The sequence below is a fragment of the Euleptes europaea genome, chromosome 7 (assembly GCF_029931775.1).
Source record: "Euleptes europaea isolate rEulEur1 chromosome 7, rEulEur1.hap1, whole genome shotgun sequence".
NCBI lineage: Eukaryota > Metazoa > Chordata > Lepidosauria > Squamata > Sphaerodactylidae > Euleptes > Euleptes europaea.
In genome coordinates this window covers 43,905,465-43,917,892 of record NC_079318.1, presented here as the reverse complement: position 1 = coordinate 43,917,892, position 12,428 = coordinate 43,905,465, and the positions used below count along the sequence as shown (strand labels likewise).

The 12,428-nt window shown below is 42.5% G+C and overlaps 1 protein-coding gene across 1 annotated transcript in view; it reads left to right on the top strand.

Annotated features, from left to right (window-relative positions):
- The window catches only part of CAPN13 (calpain 13), a 117,399-nt gene that overhangs the window by 30,725 nt on the left and 74,246 nt on the right, over positions 1–12,428 (top strand). Inside the window, exons 7-8 of the mRNA XM_056853364.1 lie at positions 1,196–1,270; positions 10,580–10,665. Of these exons, the coding sequence (XP_056709342.1) occupies positions 1,196–1,270; positions 10,580–10,665 (161 nt within the window). The remainder of the gene's footprint in view (positions 1–1,195; positions 1,271–10,579; positions 10,666–12,428) is intronic.

Genomic DNA, 12,428 nt, shown 5'->3' with positions numbered 1-12,428 from the left:
CTGTTAGAAATGTTGTTAGTCTTTCAGGTGCTACTGGACTCATGAAAGAAAGAAATGAGCAGTCAGATGTATGTAGTTGTGATTCACCAGGCCAAAGAAGGTATTTATGGCAAAGGCTTACCAGAGCCAGCATGATGTATTATTGGACCAGAATATGGAAGATCCAGTTCAGATCCCCACTCTGCCATTGAAGCTCACTGGCTGATCTTGAGCCAGGCATTCTCTGTCTGCCTAACCTTCCTCACAGGGTTGATGTTGTTAGGATAAAATGGGTGAAGGATAAGGTTGCCAACCTCCTGGTCCTAGCTGGAGATCTCCATCCAATAGATGTCAGTTCACCTGGAGAAAATGGCTGCTTTGGCAATTGGTCTCTATGGCATTAAAGTCCCTCCCCTCCCCAAACCCTGCCCTCCTCAGGCTCCACCCCAAAAACCTCTTGCCAGTGGCAAAGAGGGACCTGGCAACCCTAGTGAAGGAAGAATAATGTTGTAAAGTGCTAATTAACAAACCAACTAAATTGATAGAGGCCTGCCCATACCTACAAAAAAAAGGAGATTCTCAAACACCCAGCAGGTGATCATACAGATTTGCTGGCCTGCCTTTAGCTTGGCATGTCATAAGTTGTTCAAGCCTGGCATAGAGGCATTGCAAAATATATCTGCAATGAGAGAAAATCCATTTTCCCTACTCCATGTCTAAACAAGTTACACTGGCAGGTATCCAACCATCTGCAAAATTTGCAGAGCGGGACATTTTTGCTAATCCCTCCTGGTGTAGCCCACTGAACCCCCTGACATTTAGTTCTTGGGGGTCTGTGTAGGGGACAAAGGGGGGGGTTCAGTGGAAGTAAGAAATCACCACAATAGGCCTTTCTTTTAGAGGCATTGTGTGATTGGATATAGGCCAGTCTCATTTGTTGGTAGGGTTGCCAATCTCCAGGTACTAGCTGGAGATCTACTATTACAACTGATCTCCAGCCAATAGAGATCAGTTCACCTGGAGAAAATGGCCGCTTTGGCAATTGGACTCTATGGCATTGAAGTCACTCCTCTCTCTAAACCCTGCCCTCCTCAGGCTCCGCCCCAAAAACCTCCCGCTGGTGGTGAAGAGGGACCTGGCAACCCTATTTGTTGGGGAAAATGTAAATATGTCTGAGTGTTTTCAGGGAAGTTATGACTGTGCTTTTCTCATTCAGCAGACAATTGGTAACCCACAATTGGAGAACGGGCTCGTGTCGGGTCATGCATACACTGTGACATGGGCCGAAGAGGTAAGAAAGGAGACCTTTCCTCTTTGTCACTCTTCATTATGTCAGTCCCTCAACTTTCTTCTGTTTGTCAGCCAACCTGCTGCTCTCGGCCTTTTTTCTATTTTCACAGATTAATTGCTTTTAAAACCAGAAGGAGGTATTATATTGGTCTAATCTCATCCCCCTGTGTCACAGCGGACATAATTTCATTCCTCCTTCCTGACATTCAGGGACTCTGTGGAAAAGTAAAAGGACGATAAGGTTAGCAAGGTGATACAGTCAGCAAGCTGTTTTTAGGCGAAGTACCAAGAATGATGAAACCCTGAGCCCATAATTAACACTCATTGGCTCAGCCAGTGATGCTGCAGAAGATAACTTGGGACTAGAAAAAAGGCCTCTGGCAAGTTTTAAGAGACCAAAACAAATTAAATGAATGGAGCCTTTTCCCTGGAGTTAATTTAATTCTGAGATATAAACTATCGATGCACGAGCAAAACTGATCACATTAAATGCAATGACGGCCTTTAAACATTTCAAGTTTCCCTCACCACGTCAGAAGGCATCGGGGGTTTGCTATTGCACCGAACAGTTAATGAGCGTTTCAAGCTAAGTAGTGATTTTTTAAAGAGTAAGGGGACTAGTAAGAGTCCCAAGAGCAGGACTGAGCCAGGAATGGCATCAGGAGTGAGATCACTTGGTAGAGTTGCCAACCTCCAGGTACTAGCTGGAGATCTCCTGCTATTACAACTGATCTCCAGCCAACAGAGATCAGTTCATAGGTTGACAGCTCCCTCTTCTCCATTTTTTCCAGGTGAACTGATTTCTATTGGCTGGAGATCAGTTGTAATAGCAAAAGATCTCCAGCTAGTAACTGGAGGTTGGCAACCCTATCAGTTCACCTGGACAAAATGGCCGATTTGGCTATTGGACCGGGGGCATTGACCGGGGGTATTACTGGGTATTGGGGACAAAAAGAGCTGCATGCTAGAGAGGCGAGAAGGGGCTGTTTTGGACAAAAACTGTGGTAGGCTGTCCCCCTCCCCTTGCTTGGTTGGCAGTTCTACTCTAAATCCTGATGTGTGAAGTGGGGGGTTAGCAGGGGTTTTGCCCTAAGCCCAGCTTATCTCCCTCCATTGATTTGCTTGGATTTCTGGAACAGTGCCAAAGGGAAGGATATGTCTTGTACAGTGCTGGATAATCCCCTCCTCAAAAAAGCACCCAGTCTAGGCATGAGCCCTGAGTACATCACAGTAAGTAGGAGAGGAAGTGGTGCTATTTGAGATGAAAGGTGACAGAAAAAAGGCTTTAAGCAGTTCTTAGTTCACAACTTTTGTAATGTAAAACGTAGAATGGCCAGAATGCTCATTTGCATTACAAATGCCTCTTCCCCCCTTTTGCCTCTGCATGAACAATGACCAGTCATACTACACATTAAGCCTCAATTAATTACAAGAAAGATGCTCAAAGCCTTGTGCATGAAAAGCTTCCCGTGATGAAAAGTTCACTGTCAAAGTCTCAAATGTTCTTTTCTGTGATATGAGGCATGATCACATAGCAGATTGGTGAGTTACGCTGACAGCTATACACAGAAAAGATGCAGCTTACACTTCGTAACCCCAGATCGAGCTGCTCTGGCTGCTGGTAAGTGGTTTGTACACACTAAAGTGCAAGGTCAGGAGTTGAGCGCTGGATGAAAGAGTCATTTTCTTCACCCTCCAGGCTTAGCCTTCCCAAGCATAACCTTTTCCCTTGGCCAACTATTAATATCACCTTCTATTGTGGGGAGGGAGATCTGTGTTTGGCAGCCAAGAAATAATCCAGCCATCAAAAAGAAAGCAAAGTATTTATTGCCGTCAGAGCTTCTAGTTTCAGGCAAGGGGAAAGTTTATCCTGCCCTAATATTAAGAGTGACAAAACAGAGGCCCCAGCAGACAGTGACCTTAACCGATCCTCTTAGCTCCAACCCGATGCATACTTTCATGGGAGTAAGGCCTATTGAACTCAGTGGGATTTATGGCCAAGTAGACATGCTAAGGATTTCTCCCCATATGGCATTATTTCCCTTTGACAGCTTTTGTTCAGTCCTAAACAGAGCTATACCCTCCTATGCCATAGAAGTCACTGGGCTTCAAAAGGCATAACTCTGCTTAGGGTTGAATATAAAACACTCTCTAAAGGAGGGGAGGGCTCTATGATATTAATGCTTCTTGACATCGAGACTGAAAGCTGCATCGCACAGCACCTCTTTACACATTAGGGAGCACACAGCTGGAGTCCAGGGTCTCCATCCTGGGTCCTGCATAATATTCAGAGGCGAGTTGCAGGTTCTCAATTCCAAACCACATGGAGCACAATCCAGACTGCTATTACGGTGCACATGGAGAAGGGGCCTCAGGCTCTCCCTGTTTCCTGTCCCCAAACAGTCCAAGGGTCTTTATTTGGCCCATGGGGTATACCCACAAGTGTACAGAACCCTTGGCAGGTCATAGGGTAGGGACCAAGGACACAATCTGTTTGTGCACTCTGTAATGTACAGGAATCTTTGTCCAGTATTATGCAGAGTTCTCGCTTTGATTCTCAACTTCAGTATAGGTCACAATTTTTAAAATTTAAAAACAGCACAATCATATTAATCCACATATAAAATATAAATATATCAAGATGGCGCTCACTCAAGTAATGTCCCCTTCCCCACATTTGGGGATTTCCCTCATCTCCCAAGCAAGAAAAAGCAGTTGCTACTTGATGCAAAATGTTTAAAGTCTTTGAAAAGTACTTAACCCATTTTGAACTCATGATACAGATCCTTATACTAAAGTTGTACTAGAAACACAGATTAATCTATTTTAAATGGTTTACTGACTACATTTGTCAAGGTCAACTTTAGCTCCAGGTGCCCCTCCCCTCCCCCCCCCCCCAATTACTAATGTAGAAGGTGTTGTGTGTGTGTAAAGTGCCTTCAAGTCGCAGCCGACTTATGGCGACCCCTTTGGGGGGTTTTCATGGCAAGAGACTAACAGAGGTGGTTTGCCAGTGCCTTCCTCTGCACGTTACTGAGATACATAGTTGATGGGTCCTAAAGAGTTGTAGTCTGTGGGAGAAAGAACCAATGGACGTGAATCATTCAGAGGACATGAATGCTCCTTTACATTTGCAAAGGCAAAGAGATACCACTGCAGAGACAGCTGCTTGGAAGGGCTAGAATTAAACCACTCATGTGTTGAATATAAGAATTAAAAAATAAACCCTAGCATTCATACACTATTAGGATTGATCTGTTCTTAATGTTTTTATATGACCCTTATTATTACAACCATAAAGTTAGGTAACAAACTTTTATAATGCTGTTGCATAAATCATTGACTAGATACGACAGAATACCAATGGCTGTATCTGCTCAAATTATCTGCCAGTATTTTCTCTTGACATAAGTACAGTCTCATGATCCTCTGGGATTCCTCTGTAACCAACAGCATCCCAAAGGATTATGAGCTACAGTTTGGCTCAGTTTTCCCTTAACTCGTACAGATTTTTAGCGTCAAAAGTTTGTGAACAAGGTTGTATGCAGACACAGTGGGCTGGATCTGGTGGGAAAGCTTGGAGTTGGCAGAGCAGAACTTTGCTTGCCTTCCCCTTCCTCAAACAGCCTACTGTTTGTCCCGAAAATCCTCTCTGAGGGTCAGGAATGCCTCACAAATAAAAGGCATCACAGGATGGAGTGCTGCAGCGTTGAGTGGGATTCAGGAAAAAATCACCTCCCCTTCCCACTGGCAGCTGGGGATTCTGCCTCTTCACTGCAGCATCCCACATGGCAGTGAATTTTCTTTGTGGGATTCTCCTGAGCCTCAGAGAGGATTTTTAGAGTAAACAGCAAGCTGCTTGGGCGAGGCAGGGAAAGATCCACCCCGCCATCTCCTGCAATTTTCCCCACTGGATCTAACCCAACTTTTCCGTGTTCTCAGCTCCTGCAAAGAGACACCACAACAGGCGCAAGGACTATAGGCCATTTCATAGTGCACTTACTTCATGCTCTCTTACAAGGGGTGAGGTCATGTAGAGGAAAATAGGGGAAGGAAAGAAACCTGTTTGCATGTGTAAATTGGCCCTTTCAAAGGGAGAAGTCTGTGTGTGTGGGGACACACACATTACGTTTACTCTAAAGGATGGAATATCTTGGAATTTTGACTTGAGTTGCTTCCGAAACGAAGTTTTACTCTGCATTTCCCCCCTCTGCATGGCATCATACGCTTCTTGGACTTCTGCTTGATGTCATACATCATGGACTTCTGCATGACATCATACACCTTCCTTGGTTCCTTTGTACAGTTTCTCAAACCTTCTTTGGTACAATCTTTCCTGAAGGATTGCACTCAAAGCATGTGGTGGACAGGAAGGCCCATCTCCCCACCCTCATCCAGTATCACTTTCTTGGTATTTTCCCTCAAGACCACCATTTCTCTACCTTCAACTGGCAGGCTTTTTAATTAAAAAAAATCAGTAGTAGGTATATTACTACCGAAACATTACATTGTAGTGATCTACTGATTTTAAAAAGGCAAAAGCCTGCAAGTGGGGAAGACAGGGGTGGGGGAGGATTGAGACTATCTCTGTGTGGAGGCTGTGTTGCCACCATGACTGCCTCTGCATTTTCAACAGTAATGAGACCAAAAAGGTGGATTACAAATAATGTAGACAAAAATCCAGATGTGAATTATATGACCATGTAAGAATCTCCCAGGCAGATGTGCCATAAATCTTAGATATGTGTCACCTTGGAATGAAATCAACCAGTTCTGGATTCCATTTCTAGCTGGATGATATTAACAAGGCCCTCTAACTCCAGCAGCTAAGTAAATGCTATCTCTTCAGTCCCTGTCTGTGTTTCCCTACCAACCCTACCAAGACCATTCAGTTCTCTTTACAACATTTTGTAGTTCACTTAAAATCAGTGCATTTTTAGCCCCTTTTTCGAAAACCACGGAACTTTAATGAAATACGCTGAAAAGACCATGGTTGAAAATATTGTCGAAGGCTTTCACGGTCAGAGTTCATTGGTTCTTGTAGGTTATCCGGGCTGTGTAACCGTGGTCTTGGAATTTTCTTTCCTGACGTTTCGCCAGCAACTGTGGCAGGCATCTTCAGAGTAGTAACACTGAAGGACAGTGTCTCTCAGTGTCAAGGGTGTAGGAAGAGTAATATATAGTCAGAAAGGGGTTGGGTTTGAGCTGAGTATTGTCCTGCAAAAGTATTGTCCTGTAAGTATCAAGATAATGTGCTAATGAGGGTATGGTATGTTAATATGGAACCATTGTATCCTGAAGTGATCTGTTAATGTGTGTAATCCAAAACTAATCTGTATGGATATTGTTGAATGTTGTCTTTGTCTGGAGGTTTTTCAGGGCAGGAAGCCAAGCCTTATTCATTCTTAAACTCTCCTCTTTTCTGTTAAAGTTGTGCTGATGTTTATGAATTTCAATGGCTTCTCTGTGCAATCTGACAAAATAGTTGGTAGAATTGTCCAGTCTTTCAGTGTCTTGGAATAAGACCCTGTGTCCTGTTTGTGTCAGTCCATGTTCAGCCACTGCTGATTTCTCAGGTTGGCCAAGTCTGCAGTATCTTTCATGTTCTTTTATCCTTGTTTGTATGCTGCGTTTTGTGGTCCCGATGTAAACTTCTCCACAGCTGCAAGGTATACGATATACTCCTGCAGAGGTGAGGGGGTCTCTTTTGTCTTTTGCTGATCGTAGCATTTGTTGTATTTTCTTGGTGGGTTTAAACACTGTTTGTAGGTTATGTTTTTTCAAAAGTTTCTCCATCCTATCAGTGACTCCTTTAATAAATGGCAAGAATACCTTTCCTATGGGAGACTGTTTTTCTTGAGTTTTCTGATTTTTGTTTGGTTCAATGGCCCTTCTGATTTCATTCTTGGAGTAGCCGTTTGCTAGCAGTGCGTGATTTAGATGGTTAGTTTCTTCCTTGAGAAACTGTGGTTCACAGATCCGTCTTGCACGGTCCATTAATGTTTTGATTATTCCTCTTTTCTGTCGGGGGTGGTGGTTGGAGTTTTTGTGTAAGTAGCGATCTGTGTGAGTTGGTTTCCGGTAGACCTTGTGACCTAACTGAAGGTTTGATTTACGGATGACAAGGGTATCAAGAAATGGGAGTTTACCCTCAATTTCCTTTTCCATGGTAAACTGAATGTTTGGATGGATATTATTAAGATGGTTTAGAAAGTCCATTAATTTTTCTTCACCATGGCTCCAAATGGTAAATGTATCATCTACAAACCTGAACCAGACTGTAGGTTTGTAAGGTGCTGATTCTAATGCTGTCTTTTCAAAATATTCCATGTAAAAGTTTGCTATTACTGGACTGAGTGGACTTCCCATAGCTACTCCATCAATCTGTTCATAAAATTCTTGATCCCATAGGAAATAACTTGTTGTCAAACAATGGTGAAATAAGGCTGTTATATCTTCTGGAAAAATCTGGTTAATCAATGAGATTGTGTCTTTAACTGGAACCTTGGTAAAGAGGGATACAACATCAAAACTGATTAATATATCCTTTGGATTGAGTCTTAACGGACTGATTTTGTTGATGAAGTGAGTTGAATCTTTGATGTAAGAAGTGGTTTTTCCAATGTGGTCCTGTAGGAGGGTGGTCAAATATTTAGCTAATTCATATGTTGGGGAACCAATGGCACTCACGATGGGTCGGAGTGGAACGGAATCCTTATGAATTTTAGGTAGTCCATATAATCGTGGTGGTTGTGCTTCAGTCTTGCATAGTTTTCTGTGTGTGTCGGGATGAAGAGTGGAATTCTTGATCAGAATGCTAGTTTTCCTGGTAATTTTGCAAGTTGGATCTCGTTTTAGTTTTTTGTATGTGGCAGGGTCCAGAAGTTCCTCAATCTTCTTTTTGTATTCTTCTGTTTTCATGATCACTGTGGCATTGCCTTTGTCAGCTGGTAGAATAATGATTTCTGGATCTGCATTGAGGGTCTTGATGGTGTTTCTCTCCTTGCGTGTTATATTGCTAGCAGGGGGCTTTGCTTTTCGTAGAATTCTTGCTGTCTCTCCTCTTATTTCCTCAGCATCTTCTTCAGGTAGATTACGAATGGCAGATTCTACATTTGCAATGATGTCTTCCACTGGAATTTGGGTGGGAGTGACTGCAAAGTTTCCTCCCTTAGCTAAGATGGAAGTTTCTTCAGGTGAGAGTTGTCGGTCTGTCAGATTGAAGATAATCCGTTTGTTGTCAAGTTTTGGACTGTTCTGTCTTCTTTCCTGTAATTTGTTAAACTTTTGCTTCTGTCTGGAAGTATGGCTGGTTAACCCCTGTTCCATTTTTCTGTAGGTGAGATTATCAATCTTGTCCCAATCATGGCTTCTCATTTTGTGGCTAGTATTGATATGTAAGGAAAACAACTCCTTGTCTGTGGCAGCAAGTTCTCTGCGGGTAGTGTGAATTCTCTCTCATAAGAGAGCCCATTCTAGATGGTCATAAATGCGGTTAGCTCGTGAAGTTTTAAAGATTCTTTTACTTGTGAGAAAAGATGGAATGGTTCCAGTGTCTCTGCATCGCAGTAGAAAAGTTAAAGAACAAAGTAGATGTGCTTTCTTGTTCCGAAGTGTTTCCAATCTCCGGGTCTGTTGAAATATTTCCTCCCCGTAGAGGCGTTCAAAATATTGTCGAAGGCTTTCACGGTCAGAGTTCATTGGTTCTTGTAGGTTATCCGGGCTGTGTAACCGTGGTCTTGGAATTTTCTTTCCTGACGTTTCGCCAGCAACTGTGGCAGGCATCTTCAGAGTAGTAACACTGAAGGACAGTGTCTCTCAGTGTCAAGGGTGTAGGAAGAGTAATATATAGTCAGAAAGGGGTTGGGTTTGAGCTGAGTATTGTCCTGCAAAAGTATTGTCCTGTAAGTATCAAGATAATGTGCTAATGAGGGTATGGTATGTTAATATGGAACCATTGTATCCTGAAGTGATCTGTTAATGTGTGTAATCCAAAACTAATCTGTATGGATATTGTTGAATGTTGTCTTTGTCTGGAGGTTTTTCAGGGCAGGAAGCAGGACAATACTCAGCTCAAACCCAACCCCTTTCTGACTATATATTACTCTTCCTACACCCTTGACACTGAGAGACACTGTCCTTCAGTGTTACTACTCTGAAGATGCCTGCCACAGTTGCTGGCGAAACGTCAGGAAAGAAAATTCCAAGACCACGGTTACACAGCCCGGATAACCTACAAGAACCAAAGACCATGGTTGCTTTCACATGCAGATGATTCCCCATTCTCACTGAGACACCAGGCAGATTATGCAGTATAAATCAATGCATTCAGTGGGATGGGACATCCAGTTAGCAGTGTCTCAGGATTAGGACTGCAGAACTCTGAAACAAAGCGTAAGTATTAACATGCCATGTTAAACAATGCAGAGATTACATAGTAAGATAATACATACAGCAACAGATAGTATGTACTGTGCACATTAGTATACTCCACAGCTTTGTTCCCTTTAATAAAACATCTTCCTGGATCTGTAGGACTTTATCAGCTGAAAGACTATGCTCAAGATCAAATTTTGAGGACACGGTTAAATTTTCTGCCTTCTGTTCTAAGCATGTTTTGGCATTGTTTCTGTAGGATATAATGGTGGTAATCTTAAGGGCACTTTACTTGGAGTAAATCCCCTTGCGTAACATGAGATTTACGGTACTTATGTTTAAGATTGCTCCCTAAAACACTGAATCATTAACAATGACACTACTACTATCCCTTAGCAATTACACGAAAGCTCATACCCTTCCAAACATTTTGTTAGTCTTTAAGGTGCTAATGGAGTCCTGCTCTATTCTGCTGCTAGCGACAGACTAACATGGCTACCCTTCGTGATCTATCACCAATTACATCAAAGTCCTTCATATACTCATTGTCATCTCTACATGTACATGTATTTTCTCCAGAATGCTTGTACAAACACATGTTTGGTTACAGGAATTCAAAACTTTCCATCCATGCATACCATAATAGTGCCCATTAATGACTCTGCTTTCTTGGGCAAAATAATCCCCCCTCTTATGCTTCCTTTCCATAAAATGCAGCAGAGTTATATTGGCTGCCGTTCTGAGCATACTCAGGCTGCTTCAATTCCATTGCAGGCAAAGGGATATAAGCTGCCTAACTATGCACAAGTTTGTATCCTCTGCTCTTAGCTGCAGACATGCAAGGTTAAGAGCTAAAACAATTCTCTGAAGAATAAAGGCAAATGTGTCTGTATGGCTTTGTTCTCAGACATTTAAGATTGTACTTTTTTAATAGGTTCCATACAGGGGCAGGAATGAACGTTTACTCAGAATTTGGAATCCTTGGGGCCAAGGAGAATGGAGAGGACCTTGGAGTGATGGGTATATTAATAACTGTCAATATTTTCTCCTATAAGAAAGTTGAAATCTTTAGGGTCTTAGAATGGTTTTCTAAGAGTGAATGCGGTTTTATTCAGTCACATCCATTTCATTTGTTCTGAGTCAGACTAGGTCAGATCTTTCACTCCTGTTTCCCAACCCCAGTATCACAATAAATTATTATGGGGCAATTTCAGATTAGTCTAGATCAGGGGCTAATATAGGTAGCTTGCTGGTTGCTGCAGAGTAGTTTTGCATCCCCTAGACAACCCAGGAAAAGATCATGAGCAGATCTGCCTTGGGCTTTTAATTTTTTTTTACAGAAAATGTTTTATTTCCTGGGATTTTTCTCTGTGCTGCTTAGCTTCCTTTCTGCTGATGTTTAGTCCTTTCTGCTGATCTTTAGTCCATGTGCTGTTTCTAGGACACAAGAAAACTTAGTCAGATGTCCTGGTGTGTGTTTGGGGTGAGGGAGTAACTCAGGATATTTTTCTTTACTCAGAAGTAGCTCCCATTAAAGAAAAGCTCTGACAGCTGCAATGAACGTTTCTTCTTGACACGCTGTTACAGGCACATGAGTGTGATAAATAAAGCTTTACTGTTTTCTGAATAATTAAAAATATATATACATTTTGCGATACACATTTTCCAGGGACAGTGTTGTAGGCTGTATTAGTTGTGAGAATAAAATGATGGTCTCTGTTCTCTGAGACTTGTGCCTGAATAATCAAGCAACCAGATGTTAAACCAAATGTGGGGAAAGTAATCATGGCAGCCAAAATCCATTGGGTGGCTTTGTATTTGATTGCCCTATGATAATCCAAAATAGCAGTACTCTTATAAAGGCAGAAAAGTTTGATTGGAGTAATTGGGCACAGCAATTGCAGCTCCTTTTTCAGTCAGTTCTGTGCGCCATTTTCGAAAAGAGCAAGAAAATCATTAGCAATCATTGTGGATGTCTATGAATGGAACATTTTAAAAGAAATTGAGGTTTTTTTTGGAAGCTCCAGTACTAGAACCTGCCTAAACACTTCAAAATGGGTCCCAGGGTTTACTCTTTGTCTGCCCCTATAGACTAGTATTTAGTGCCACATGTGGCATAGTTGAGGAGTGTTGGATTGAGGAGGCCGGGTGGCTTGGCTATAGGAGCACAGTTAGGTAGCTTCTGATAGGACCACAGCTACCCATTTTGAACAGTGAACCGTTGCCTGAAAGTAGAGCTTACAGGACCTGTCCTTGTAGGGCTGTTGAAAACAAAAAATTTCGGTTTAATTCGGTTTTGGTTTTAAATAGCCTTTTTTAATTTGAGAAAACCCAAATGCCGAATTCCCCTATACCGGTATAGGTGGGAATTCGGCTTTAAATTCGGGATTCCCAAATAATTCGGCCATTTAAACACATCAAATGCATTTTGCAGTTTTTCGCAGCTCCTGTGGGGGAATTTTTGCAGGAAGAAGTCTCACATTTTCAGGGTAGGTAGATGGGACTGTCCTTGTAAGAACCCCCAAGTTTGGTAAAGGTTGGGTCAGGGGGTCCAGAGTTCTGGGTTCTGGAAAGGGTTGCCCCCATCCTCCTCCATTCAAATGCATTGGCAAAGTTGCTGTGTTCGGACTCTTTAATGTGATGTTTGCAATGTATCTGAATGGAGAAGCTGGGCTTTAAATGGTGGGTAAGTTCACCCCAAGAGCCTCGTGGCGCAGAGTGGTAAGCTGCAGTACTGCAGTCCAAGCTCTGCTCATGACCTGGGTTCGATCCCAACTGAAGTT